The 14,991-nt window shown below is 39.4% G+C and overlaps 1 protein-coding gene across 5 annotated transcripts in view; it reads left to right on the top strand.

Annotated features, from left to right (window-relative positions):
* LOC136883357 (echinoderm microtubule-associated protein-like 2) overlaps positions 1-14,991 on the top strand; it is a 340,211-nt gene that overhangs the window by 215,125 nt on the left and 110,095 nt on the right. For all 5 annotated transcript variants that reach the window (XM_067155614.2, XM_067155610.2, XM_067155612.2 and 2 more), the window contains 2 exons: positions 4,687-4,840; positions 11,739-12,047. In XM_067155614.2, the coding sequence (XP_067011715.2) occupies positions 4,687-4,840; positions 11,739-12,047 (463 nt within the window). The remainder of the gene's footprint in view (positions 1-4,686; positions 4,841-11,738; positions 12,048-14,991) is intronic.

Genomic DNA, 14,991 nt, shown 5'->3' with positions numbered 1-14,991 from the left:
TTCACTCAATGACTCTCTGACCAACTGTGGCCTCTCCTTCCAATTGAATAATGACTGACGCTACAATATACAGCCACCTTATATAGATTTTGGTTGATACACCTACGTAATCACCAGGAATAACTACGATCTACTCCCACCTCGCGACAAATGTTACACCCTATGGTGAAACCGCCGGCGGCACCCTAGGTATCTCCAAGAAAGTGAGCTCACCGCTAAATGCTCACGATGACGTAGCAATGACTCTGCAGTTACTCCAGCAGTATTTTGCAATATTACAATGTCAGAAGTTATTGCACACACTACATCCACATCTGATATACAGAAACTCTTACTGTACATGTTTCTAGTGTTAATCTACACACACATGTACGTAACAATTTGACTGCAATCACGCAAGCGACAAGCATTGCATAATTGAATTGAACAATAATAATAGTTACAGTAATAGTAATAATATCACAGATGAAGAAATAATAATAATAATAATAATAATAATAATAATAATAATAATAATAATACAAATACAGATATCATCTTGTAACGGGTTTTGAACCATTACACATACATGTCCTAATCTTCCCTTTCTGTTGTTCCTGCTTCTAACCTTGACCAATTACAGTAAAACCTTAGTTAATTCAAAGTTGTGAGGATGCAAAAATGGGACTTCGGATTACATAATTTCAAATTAACCCCCAACTCGTAATTCAGAAATGCCAACCCTTGACGTGTCACAAAATATTATAAGACCCGTTATTGCATGCAAATAACCTTGATTCACAGTTTAAACTTTTCAAATGCCATGGAAAAAAACTATTTCCGAAATGTATCTAAGAAGGTGTACGTACGTTATTCAAATAATTTCTCTTGCATACACCGTATTTTACAGACTATAAGAATCTTTTACCTTTTTTTCGAAAAATTGCCTCCAAAATTCAACATTTATTCATTTTCTTTTTGTTGTTTTTTTTGTTTTCTATATTTGAATTGGAATGACAAACACAACTTCGTGCAATGAAAGGAAAAAACACACGATTCAAAGACGAGGATTAATTATGCGGACTTCCCTGTGCAAATGTTTTATTTCTTGGATGATTGTACTGTTTGCATTTTTTAGATGCCTTCTACTTGCACGGAAAGTGTCCAGTGCTCTTAAAACAACTTGGCTTATCAATCTTTCCTATGATGAGAGGAGGAAGTCTCTCGCTTCAGTGTTCATTGCAACACAATACAATGACCCCCACCCTTGTATGATTTCCCGGCTGGCATTTCTCTCCTTTAAAACCATAATGGCCGGCACTTCTCTCCTTTAAACCATAAGTCCATTTGGGCTTGGCATTAAACAAACAATGCAGTTTTATCGGCATTGACAATATTCTTCAGTGTGTATGAATTGATTATATGAGCCACACTTTTTCGCCAACTGTCAGCATCGCCAGTGTTCATGGATTCTGCTTTTCAACACTGCCTGCTATATGATATTGTGGCGTTTCTTAAAACATTGAGTGCCAAGTGACCCCATTTGGGTACGTAAGATTAGTTAAGTTTTTTAACTTCACGTCCCCATATGGGGTCGTACTTTCATTCTAAAGAGAGCTGTGCGAACCCATTTGAGTGCGCAGTAAGTATGTTTTTTGAAGATGTATAAAGTCTCTTCCTGCCATCTGCTTGTCTTCTATTTAAGTACGTGCATAGTCCACCTTCCATTCCTCAATTTCTGTTTTGACGCGACCCCATATGGGTACATTAAGAGTGCTTTTTAGGGTGACAGTTATTGTCTATCTTGTGCATGGATTGTTTATGTAAATGTGCAGTGCAGTGCAGTGCAGTGAGTTTCCTTTTCTTTTTTAAGTCGCTACGAGTAAATCGAGCAGTAAAAGACTTAGTGCAGATAGTCTGGATGATATCTAACAAGTCGGACAGTGATGCTATAGACGAAGTATATAGTTACAGCGATTTTGAACCCAGTACAGGGCAAATAGCGATCTCGCACTCGATGTTATTAGCTCAAGGCACCAGACAGCAATCCTATGAAATTCGGTCTGGCACTCAATGTGTTAAAACGCTGAATACAAAAGAATTAAGATTTCATTTGAAATGGGCATATGTGAAGCATGCTGCAGACACACCGAAGTGAGTGGTGACAGTGTGGAATGCTACCCCTACACGTTCCAGAAGACTCGTTCTATCATCAGTTGAAATTACTCTGTAAGATAATATTTTTTAAAATGTAAAGGCAGTTTTGAATTAAAAGTCTGAACATCGGCAATGGAACAGACATTGTTCTTCGAATGACTAATTATCCATATTTCGATTTAAACAATTTAAATAACATGCAAAACCGTATCTCATGTTTCCGGGAACGAGAGCTTCTTTGACTTAAGCGGGATTTTGAATTAACCGATTTTAAATTATCTAGGTTCTACTGTATTATGTTTATCTTGTGTTCCTATTTATGTTAATATCTTTCTACATATGACTTGGTTTGATACTTTTTTGTTCCTTTCCATGGCTTACATTTCTCCTGTATCTTCTTTTGTATCTTGAATCTTTTTTTCTTTCAAAAAATTGTCTCCAAAATTCAAATTTAAGTTTTTTTCTATATTTGAATTGAAATGACATTGTCTGGCCATACCTTACATCACAGCCTTCACGATTGCTATGGTTTCGCTTCCCTCACACATTTTGTCGCGTCACGTTTGGTTTTCCTGCCAAAGAGGAGTAGGGAAATACAGAGAGTGCTGTTATTCCAGGAGGTCTTACTTCACAATTGCAACCTCTTGATGTCTCCAATTAATCGTTCAGAATGTGCATGACATAGGAATGGAGCAAATAGAAAATGGAAGACAGATGAAAACCAACACAATTCTGATCAAAGGGTGCTTAAAATGACCTGTAATCAAATAAGTGTGTCATTGGGTAAAACAGTTGTGCTCTATAGAGTTACTGATGACATTGTTACTTCTTGCAAGAATTGCAGCTTAAGTAACTCTCTCGATGGCAGTGAAGAGAATCATATTCTTGTATTTTAAGAAAAAGAAGTGGGAAAGGAAGGAAAAAGTTCAGATGATGATTTTCTGACAATTAAAAATCAGTTCGGTTTTAGAACCTAATGATAAGTTACTTTCTTGTCCTGACTTTGTAAACTAATGATAAATGTTTATGGTTTGTTTTTCCTTTCTGAAAAATTGCTGAAAAATTTAGATGCTTATTATACTCTGAAGCATCTTACAGTCTATAAAGTATGGTGTATATGCAGATGATGCCCTGCTTGCAACCACCAATAAAGAGAAAATGTAAGACTATGTTGACAGATAATTCTACCTGCTCTTCTTCTTCGTTTTGCCTCATGACTGAGGCGTCGTGACTATCATAATATTCAGCCCTCTAGCCGATGAACCATACTCTGCCATTCTTCCCTATCTAAAGCTTTCAATGTGGTTACTCTGAGAGAACACTGTAGGGGGCCGTTCACCATGTCAATCCATCGCGTTGGTATTCGTCCTCGTTGTCTGGTTCCCTGGACTTTGCCCTCAACAATCAGCTTTTGTAGACTACCATCTCAGTGCATTATATGTCCAAAGTAGCGTACAATTCGTTGAGAGACCTTACACGATAGACAAACTTTTATCTGAAGTTGGTTCAGGATTGATGTGTTCGTGCGATGAGCTGTCCAAGGAATCCTTAACATTTTCCTCCAGCACCACATTTCAAAGCTTTCTATCCGTTCACGATCACGTTTGAGGATGGTCCACGTCTCTGCGCCATACAAGAAGACTGAGAAGACTAGAGATTCTACCTGCACCTAAATATAAAAAAAGACTGAAAATTGGGAAACTAACCCGAGCACATTCACAGTCTTGGTTAATGGTCAACATTTGCACTATGGTGCATCAGGTGGCATTGTATGCCAATGAGAATCGGAAGTGATGAGCATCCTGTTCACACTATGGACATGTGCATGTTACACTGGTCTCTTTCATGATCACATAACTAACATGATCTGGTAGAGGATGGAGTTTGTTTTGATTCAGGAAAAAAAAAAAATGCAAACTCATGTCCTTATCCTGAAGTGGTGTGGCTCTTTTCTGGCACACCTCCATTGGAGCTGCATGTACTATTTCAGCCAAGTACCAGCCCTCTTGCCATTCTTAAATTTCTGGCAGTACCGAGAATCGAATCCGGGCCCCTGGCAGCTAATAACGCTTAACCGTTAAGCTACGGAGGTGGGCTTGATTCAGGAGAAAATGTGGGAGGGGCACCTGTGGTACTATGGCTATGTGCTGAGAGCAACAACTGATACTGTCACCAACAGTGCTTAGAACTCTACTGTTGAGGGCGAGCACCTCTGCAGAATGCCAAGTCAGTGGTGGAAAGACACACTAGCGACCAACATGACGATTGTTTAGTTTGCACTGAATGCTGCTTACAATTGCTTAAAACAGTGCTTATCTATCTGATGAGTGGACCGCACACCTACAGAAAAATGCTAAGTCAAGATGATGTATATTCCTCGGCATGTAGGTCTTGTAAGGAAAAGATTGCAAGCAGTTCTTTACATCAGGCTATGATATTTTGTCTAATATTGATATAGATTAGGTAGTATACTTGCAGAGTTTTTCGGATGTAAAAAAAACGTGTGAGTTTCCAAATGTTCTCATCCAATGTGCATTATGTATGTTTTAGGTATGGGCATGACGAATCACGTTACAGGTCCGTCACAAAAGGATAGCCCTGCAGGTCTAAGGCTACGTCAGCCTGTATACCATGGTTCTACAGATTCCTCGAAGGACCCTCTTCGCCGTGCCTCAAGTTATGCTCCGTCCTCTCTCCCTCAGAGGTATGTATAAGTTCTCTTATCTTGTCATCAAAGAGAGAGGATAGGTATCTTGCATATCTCTGAAGACAAGGTTTATATTAAAAGGCTTGAGCTGATTGTGAGCAAGGTTGAATAAGTTATTTTTATTTTGATGCTGTTGAGCTAATCTAGTAATTAAGTTATTTCTCTTTTGATATGTTACGGTTCCTTGAATTTAGAGAACATAAGTCAGTCCTATGAATTACAGTTTTGTTCAGCTTATAAACACTGTATGAAGTAAATGTAAATAAAATCGAAAGCATTCAAGCCCTTCAAGTTTTCTTAATCATAAATGAACTCTTTAGTTGAAATGCCACGACCTCACTAAAACTCTGGCGGCTAGTGTGTCATTGAGACACCACTGCAAGCCTCCTTTGAAGCACAATTCAGTGTGCAGTGACAGTTCACTAGCAGAGATAGGTATCTCCTAAAGGTCTGCATTCCCCATTTACGACGGTCAGTAGAACGAAGGTAGTTACGTAGTTAAGTCCTGCTCCTCTAATCAGCGTGACGCGTTTGGCGCTAGACAGTCTGGGTGAACGCACCACATTCGATTAATTCGCATTTACAGTCAGTACGACATTTGTTGCAAACGTGGAATGGGAGTCCAGAGACAGGGTGAAAGTAAAACATGAGAGGAAGCAATATGGATTACTAAAAAGAAAGGATGAAGAGCGAAACATAGGAATACTTCTTAATAGTAACAGCTGTGAATGGTCAACATGCAGGATATGTGCCATGTAAATGTTGTGCTTCCTTATTGACGTTTGCATCTTCTACCTCACATATGAAAGCACACTTGTGTAAAAATGCGACCAGATACAGTGCGTTCATCAAATACAGTACCACATGATATCAAATAAAACATTACACAGAAGTGTGTCAGATCTCCATCACTTTATAGTTGTTTCGGGAATAGGTTCCTAGATCTCTGTCATAAATGATTTGCTGTTTGCGCAGACTATGGATGACTAAACATTACCAGTATTCTTCTACAACAATTAATTTATTAGAAGATTGCCACCTTTCTGATGACAATTCCCTTGCATAGTGGACAATATCCAAGACTTGCTCTGTTAGCTAAGAAAATTATTTGTTCCAGCCTCCAATGTGGCAAGTAAAAGAAATTTCAATTCAGGTGGTAACTTTATTAGTAACAAAAGGAACTCCCTTAACCAAGATATAGTAAATGATGCTCTCTTCTACTAAAAGAGATAACACAATAATGATAAATGTTTGTGATGATGTGAAAGACAGTAAAAGTTAAGGTTCTGTGTCTACTAACGTGACAAGATTGTAGTTATATTACTTCAGTTCAAATTTCGTTAAAATATTTGGGTGATGTCCAATATTTTATAGTCGGCCAGTCTCCTTTCCTCACTTCTTTTAAGTTTGTTTGTTGTAACTTCGTTGATAATGTCCGTAAGCGCATCGGCAGCCTTACCTCACATTACGTACAGCTAGCCAATGTGCTCAGTCGACCGAGATAGGGTTGACCGTATGAAGGTCAAATGAGTGTGAGCAAACAAAATGGGTGGTTTGCAGACCTTTAATCACCACCTAGTTGATTTTAAGCCTGATCTGAGGGCTGAAACGGGGTTTATTAGCCTCGTAAGAATGACTGAGGAATTCTCTTAAATGAGAGGCAGCTGATCCAGTCAAGAAAGCCAACCAATAAGACTGAGGATGAAATCACGCTGACCATGTTGCACTTCACTATTTGCAGGTCATGTTGCTAGACAGCAGTCATGTTGGCAGGCCAGGGTCCTAATGGGCTGTTGTGCCAAATAGTTTAATTATGATTAGAATTCTTGTGTTCATTTTATAACAGCAGAGGTGAGGCACAAATTTGATATGAGATACACTGGCTTATAGATAGATGTTGAACATGACAGTGTACAGATAGTAATGAAAAATGTGTATATTGAGCAACGGGAGTTTTGAAGGATATAAATTTAGTTTTTCTTAGTTAAAAATAAATATTTGTTTTGAGATTGACAGTTTCAGGTAATCTTCCAGTTCAGCCCCTAGATAGTCAATCATGTTTTGATTACTGTATTTACTTGCGTATTAGACCCCTTTTCTTCTACTTTTACAGCTAAAAATGTAAAAGGTGGGTGGGAGTCCAATATGCGATAACATCAAATTTTTTGCAGTGAACACATGATTTCTAGGCTATAAAGAGCTATAAATTTTACATGTGAGCATTTTACACTGATGGTATTCTGTGTATTATCAGCTATTTTCATTGGAAAGCAGTATTTCTAAATTTAAAGAGACAATAAATGGTGAACACATGACTTTTAGGCCTACATATAAAGTAATTATAGTCGGTTTTAGTTACTCTTTCATCATGTAATTCGTTTCATCTCATTTAACTCCTCTGAGGTTTACGTCAGGAAGGACATTCCGTAGTAAAAACTCGCTACGAAGATAAGTCTCGCTTCGTACTCGACCCCAAAGAGAAAGTGAATAAAGGTACCTTATCGTTTTATGAAATATTAATCAAAGGAACTTGCTGGCCAATTATTTGTCTGTCATTTGAGCAGTAGGCCTACCACACAGTAAACCAGGTCATGGCTTTCATTTGAATTATTGTCTTGTCGCCTGCAACCAGTGTGTCGTCATTCCAGTTGACATCTTCACTGCCATCTCGTTAGCCATGCACTGCCATCGAGAACATTCAAGATCCCGTCTTTTTGAAACTTTCAAAAATAGTTTTGTTCCCAACTATTGCCACCCCTTCTGAATAAAGCCATGCTATAAAAGCGTGCCAACACACCAGCTGATAACTAGCGTATGTTAGGAGTTGTACTTCCGAATGTAATACACGATGACTTGAAGTATTCTTTGGATAACTGTGGCTGTTAAAAGCCAGAACTTAATTTTTAAGTATATTTCATGCTTGTTCTCTACACTTGTTACATCAGGATTTACCTGAACAGCTGTAATTGAGGTAAGAGAGATTGCATTGTTTAGGTTAGGTATGGTATCAAGTGCCCGGATAGTGCTAGAAGTTGTATGACGGAAAAAATAAAAATTAAAAAAAAAACAACAGGAAAGCCTGCCGCATTTATGGATATCTACAGGTGTGGAGGTAATTCGTTTTATTATCGTACTGTTTAATTTTGGTACGGAGGAAACTATTCACAAATTTGTGCGATGTCATAAGAGCTGCAGTAAGGCTTGTACCCGCTTTGAAGTGGAATCGTTGTTCTCTGACAAATTACGTTGGGGAGTCTTGTATGAGAGGTTTTTTCATTTTCCTTGTCTCAAAAAGTGAGGGGGGGGGGGTCTAATACACGAGTAAATATGGTAGTACTTTTACGATTATTTTTGTTATTTATTTTCTAAAAATTGTTGCTGCAATTCGTGGATGGTAGATTGAGGAAAAACAAGGCCCCCATACAAGAAAGTATCCCCATCTCAGTTGATTAAATGTTCCACATGTGATATTTCTTCAGGTTTGTTTTCCATTTCATTGTATGAACCTGTAAAAATGCATTTAGCATTCATTGTTGCCACTACAGGAAATAAATTAGAATCTGTACGTCTCGGAGGTTGACAATCGGTAATAATCAATCTCTCAGAACATCCTTTCTAAGGTTGGTTTGTTCTTGTATAGCTTTGCATAGAATTAGTTTTGCTCTTTGAATTTATTTGCATATCTAGGCATGTAGACAAAGATTTGTATGAAATAATATTCACAAGCAGTGCAAGACTTCGTAGCCTTGTGGAATAGATCACTTGGTTCTAGTGCATAATGGTACGAAGCTGTATAAATATTTCTTGTATTGAAAACATCAAAAAGGTGATTGATTGTTTAGAGTAGTATGTCATTTGCATGATGATCTGCATTTGAGAAGCATTTAGCATCACAATTCAGCATTTGATTGTTCGCTGTATGTTTTCAGTTCAGTTGTTCTCCCTAGTTGAGGATAAACTTTGGTTGACGGCCGAGGTTAAAATCTTACTTGATCCCAAGAAAATAGTGTTATGTCTGGAAGGGAATCTGGACTTCAACTGCTGACACTACCCTGAGAAGATCTCTATAGGATCAGTGCATGATGGCAGGAAGGGTATTACTGTTAAAACCTGGCCAAGTTCTAAATTGACTTTAAATAAGAATGGGAAGGTGACGTAGAAAAAATTCTTGACTGTAAACCCTGACACTCGCAAGTATGGGTAGCCAAATTTTATGAATCAGTGAATTTCATTAAATAATAATAATAATAATATAATTACTATATATGTCCATGACAGTAAAATAATACAAATTGAATTTTCCCAAATGGGCAGTGTCATTGTCTCTTATCTAGTTCTACATTTATTTTCCTCACTGGTTAAATATTGGTTGCGATGGCAGTCAAGATAGGGATTGAACACTTGTTTTCCATGCTCCTCTTTATTACAGAGCAACATACACTTCCAATAGAACACAGCACCCATTGATGTATTTTACTAACAAAACAAATTACTTCTGCAATGCCACTGTATCCAATGGATTTATCCAATTGAAGTATTTAATAAGTTTGTAGACAGTGCTGGTTTCCCCTTCCTATCATACAACCACTGGCCATTGAAGCCTAAGCTGTTGTAAAAAAGAGCAAAATTATGATAATCTCAAACAATTTCTAGCCTTCAGCCAGGTTTTTGTTGATACGAGAGCAAAGTTTTATGACTGCATGCCCTTGGTGACATCAGCACTCCATAGGATCTAAAAGGTTTCTCTGAACTTGGAGAACTGATGCCCTTGTAGCCATCCCTAATCTGGGGTGCAAATGCTACCTGATGGATTTCAAGCGCATTTTCCCCTCTGATGGACAATTGTTCTCCCGAGAGGGCTCCTCCACCCTAAGCCATTGTCCCTCTCAGGGTGTTGGATTATTTCCTGCTGCCAGACATTAGAGTTGCTGACTCTAGGGTCGACTCCATTACCATAGCAGGGTCTATGCCCAGACACAAAAGGGTGAATTATTATGTAAATTCTAATTTCACACCTGAAGTATCATAATCATGAGGTTGTTCCATCTTTCGGCTGATCCAATCATGGCTGTTAAATCCTGGGGAAAACTAATTGATGATTTCCCATTGCCTTTCTCAGTGCCATTTTAGGCTATTCATTAACCACCCTTAAATTAGAGAACAGTCGCTGTTGTAGCCACCTCTCTGAGGTACAAATATTATGACTGATATCTGCTTCTGACTTGGATACAGATATACCTTTTGCTCAGTTAACCTGTGCAATGGTTTGCAGCTTCTGACACCGTACTGAAGCCATTCTTCTCTACTGTAGGTGCCGTTGAGGTCTTCACTCATAATCCTGAGCTGGAACCTTTACCAGATGCTACACTCTGGATCAGTGTGCTCTGGGAATCACATGGGCAGGGTTGCCACTCCCTGATTAGAACTGCCTCAAAAGAGGGTCTCTACCTGCTTCCCATACCCAAAGTAGAAACGCAAAAGTAAAACGTTGGTACAGAACTAAGGTTATTTAAAAAGAAAAACCAAAGATGCTCCCAAAGCCCTTGTAAGAATGCAAGTTAAAGGCTTCCACTATTCATAGCCTCAGCACTAATTGTCATAGTGGTTAGCTATATGCCTGGCTGCTTTTATCCCCAGGAATTAACCTGATACTCATTCTTGTTGTGGACTGAGTGAACCTCAGGGCTATGTGCCTCTGTTCGACCGGGTGAACTGATCATGCCTGAAACACCTTGACTAGGCAGCCCATAACAAGTTACATTCTTGTAAAAATGTTTAAAAAATAAACTGAAGTTTTTAACAGACAATTTATTAAAAGATGATAGTAATAATATCATATGGCCCCGGCTATCGCGAGTAGGCATTTTAATATCAGTCCATTTAGGTTATGTGTGAATTAGTTTCAAAGTTCCATTTTATTCCTAGATGGCAGAGTGCAGTGTAGCGGTAGTCTGTGTGCCTCTTACTCCAGGGACCCGGTTAAGATTCCCGGCCAGGACATGTATTGTTTCATAGATCTGAGGGCTGGTTCAAGGTCTACTCAGCTTACGTGATTACAGTTGAGGAGCTATCTGACGGTGAGATAGCAGCCCTGATGTAGGAAGCCAAGAAGGTTCATTGTGCTGACCGCACAATACCTCGTAATCTGCAGGCCTTCGGGCTGAGTAGTGGTCGCTTAGTAGGCAATGGCCCTTCGGAGCTGTTGTGCCATGGGATTTGGTTGTAGATGGCACAGTAAACTGGGTCGGAGTTATGTTGCTTATTGCCAGGTTGAATTACCGTATTTTCACTAATAATACCCACATATTTTTTAAAAAGGAATTGAGGCACGAAATTGGGGTGCGGGTTTTATTTGAGGCAATGTTGGCATTATTATTTTATTTTTTTTTTCTTTTCTTTTTCAAAACCAGTCTTCCTAAAGTTAGGGTGCAGGGATTATTCGGTGGCGGGGTTTATTCGCGTAAATACGGTAATTTTATCAGGTAAACTCTGCATGTGTCTCCGGAGATATTTTACATGCCAACATCTAACATCATATGAAATGGAGAGCTAAACAGACTTTCTTTTCCACCCTTCAAAAATCAGACTACCTCTGCTGGTTTTGAACCCACAGTCTTGGGGTCCAGAGGCCTGATGGTCTACCACATCTCCACAGAGGGAGCTGGGAAATTAATTGTAAAATTCAGATATTCTGTTTTCCAAATATTTAAATATGCAGATATAAACTAAGCAGTTAGGATGGGAATTCTCAATTTTTCTGCTCTTAAGAGACTCAATCCAATGAGAAAGTGCTGCCTTGTGATTGCTTTGAGAATGTAGTTTGTTGAACCACTTGGCTGCTCAGCATGTGGTGCACGCTTGCTTGTACCTCACACACCTTGCACGTCTTTTGCAGGAGAATGGTCCACTACCAGTCGACAGGGTCACTGCACTCGGACAGCCAGAGTTCTAACAGCGTCTCTCCCGTCCCAACATCTCCGTCCCCTACGCATACGCCACCCCCACATCAAACCCCTACTCCCACGTCTAGCCTTAAACAACAGCAACAACAGCACCAGCACCAACAGCAGCAGCAACAACAATTTCAACAACAACAACAGCGAAGTAGTAATCTCCACTTGGCCAAACGATGGAGCTCAACGGGAGACTTCAACAATGTGGGGATCACTTCTCCAACCACCACCAACAGCACCATGGCTTCAAGGTTAGTAAGAGATTATATAGTTTGAGGTATCACTTCTTTAGTATACATCTTCAAAACATAGCACTGAATATAGACCTCTAGGAAGGGCTGCATCTGTATGTACAGAATGTTGGTATTTGCTGTCGTATGTACTGCCAGAAGGCTCTTTGAGATTTCCTGTAATTCAACACGTTCACTTCTAAAAAACCAGTCAACCCTGCGCATTGTATCTGTGGTTTTCAGGCGAGAAAATGAATTGCCTTATTTTTAACCTGTAAAGAAATTATGACCGAGCAATGGACACTATTACAATTCCGTTCGACCCAGATAAACAAGGTTCTGCTTCATGTAATTTTACACAGTAACTAATTACATAATTATGTTGGTATCATCATTATGACAACTGGTGAATTCTGCTGGAAGATTTTCAAATAAAAATGTTAATGTTCGTTTGTACTTCCTTGCCATGGAAGATCAGGAAAGTAATACATTAGGTCAGAGCATGAATTTGAAGATGGAGGCAGTAGCTATTATAAATACTTTGGATGCTACAAAGTTCATTTCTCTCACAGTGAACCACACTTCAACATTCTTTGTCATACTCTTCCAGTACACTCGGTGACGACAACTACTGTTCACTCACTCCAACAACAACAGTTAAATGGATCGGCAAATAATTTGACGTGCGGACGCACAGAAAGGGATGTAGTCACCTGCACACGGCTGATAGCGAAGAGACAGCTGTCAGGAAATTGTTGACAGTATCTGCTTCCAGATTGTAAATTCATAACAGGATATATTATTATAGCAATAATTTTTAAGACTATTTATTCGGAAATCCTACCATATACTAGATATATACTTATGTAATTTTAGTCCTCAGAAAGAAAGGCAAGTAGCAAATGGACGTTATAATGAAAGCACTTATTGTAACAATTTTCAGTGTCATTCAATTCACCCTACTTATTGGTTCCTATAAAATCAAGCATTATAATATCAATTGTGCACTTCGCATATTTGAATCCAATAGATTTCAAATATCCATAACATAGAGGGTTAATTTCCTTCAAATTCTACGGCCTCATTCATTTCGGCGACTGTTTTGTTTTAATATTATACCAATATAATGGTCCGTTATTGGACATTATAAATTTTCCAGCTAACTCTTTCTTGGTTGCCTGCGTTTCGCCCTCGTGTGCTAAGTTAGGCTCGTCAGTTGGGACTTAGCACACCACCCAAGACGCAAGGCTAGTGCATACCGTGGAGGCCACTGCATAGGCTATTTGAAGCCACCAGCAGTGCCAATGCACTATGAGAGCTATGTCTCATTTCCAAAAATAGATGCCTGCCTGGCCATCAAATGATGTAGGTTCCCTATGGGAATCAACATCTACATCGACTGTTTTGTTTGCCGTACAAAGTTTCACCCTTTCATGAAGAGCAAAAAATTTTGCATTGCAGTACCTTTTTATCAAATGTATCCATACCAGTGAGAAGGTACTAGCATTAGGGCTGAGGAAAAAGGAACATACCCAGAGGGGAAGAGAGGTGAACTGAGGTTAGGGAGTTCTCCATCCGTAAATTCATTCTAAGGTAACAACGTACAAGCTAGGAAAATATTTACAAAAACGTAACTGAAGCACCTTACAACAATAAACCAATAAACCTCTATTGGCCTCGTATGACAAATTACAATAGAACAGAACATCTATTACCAAAAGTAATATAAATTACAAAAAAGGAACGGCCTTCAGCTGGCCCCTGGGCTATGAGCCCGGCACATGCACACAGCACAGCCCATACAGAAGCACAACTCTTACCCAATTGCACGCCCATTCACTGCCACAAGCATTAAGTTTTCACTCAACATATACGTACAACATACACTCATGACTTACACTTCGATGCTTGCAGCCCAGAAGCCTCAGGTTCGAAAGGAACCCCTAAGTTGATGTTCTGATCAAGCGAAAAATGATTCTCAACCACTGGACACAACCAGCTACCTAGACTACTCTTGAGAAGGGAAGGAGAAGGAACAGGAGGGGGAACAAGCAATGCCAAAGCAGAAAATAACATACTATTAAGCTACACTCAAATCATAGCGCAGGCGCACTTCAAGTGTCTGTAGGCGTCTTTGAGTCTTAGAGAATAATTCAAAGATAATTTCTTGTTATATAATTTTTAAAAAGCTAATAAAAACATGTCTCTAACACCAGTAAGACTGTTTCAGGCTTTTGCCGCTTTTTTCCTGGCGAATGAAATAACATTTCCAGTTTGACTATGTAATGTCCTCCATTCACTAGCGATACGTTGCACAGTCCTAACAATCAAACCACATGCTTCAGCGGACTGCTCCCGACACTTGGCACCACCGTGAATTCACCCGCCATTTTCTGCTTCCCTCCTGAAATAGTTTAGAACTTTAAAAACAAGGTCTCTACCTTGTTTATGGGAGACCGAATGCATACTTCTGTGGTCTTCCATGAGAATAATTGAACTCTATAAATGCTAATTAATCATTGCCTATTCAACGATAGCTCTGTTATTGATTGTAATACGCCACACCATGAGAGCATGCACACAGCAACTGTATCCAACACTCAGTGATGCTGATAGTCTTAGAGTGAACACGTCAACAAGCCTAGCCACTGTGCAGCCAGGGACAGCTGTCAAGTTAACTGTCAGTCCGAATACAGTTGTCCAGCTCCACAACATGACGACAACACTCTAACACTATCGACAACGACACATCAGACCCCAGCCAACACGACTGCTGTCCCACTCCTACACGACGACGATGACATGAACAACAACAATAATAACAACTGTTTGTTTGCAGCGAGCGTGCTTCTATATACGTGGTTGTGCAGTACTGGAACTTCGGGGGTGTGGCCAGAAAAGGAATATTCTCATTTTGCTCTGAGAAGGCCACGGGGAAGCCAGACTTAGAGCACGATACAAGGAG

The sequence above is a fragment of the Anabrus simplex genome, chromosome 11 (assembly GCF_040414725.1).
Source record: "Anabrus simplex isolate iqAnaSimp1 chromosome 11, ASM4041472v1, whole genome shotgun sequence".
Lineage (NCBI taxonomy): Eukaryota > Metazoa > Arthropoda > Insecta > Orthoptera > Tettigoniidae > Anabrus > Anabrus simplex.
The sequence above is the reverse complement of the archived record's forward strand: the minus strand, read 5'-3'. Positions and strand labels throughout refer to the sequence as shown.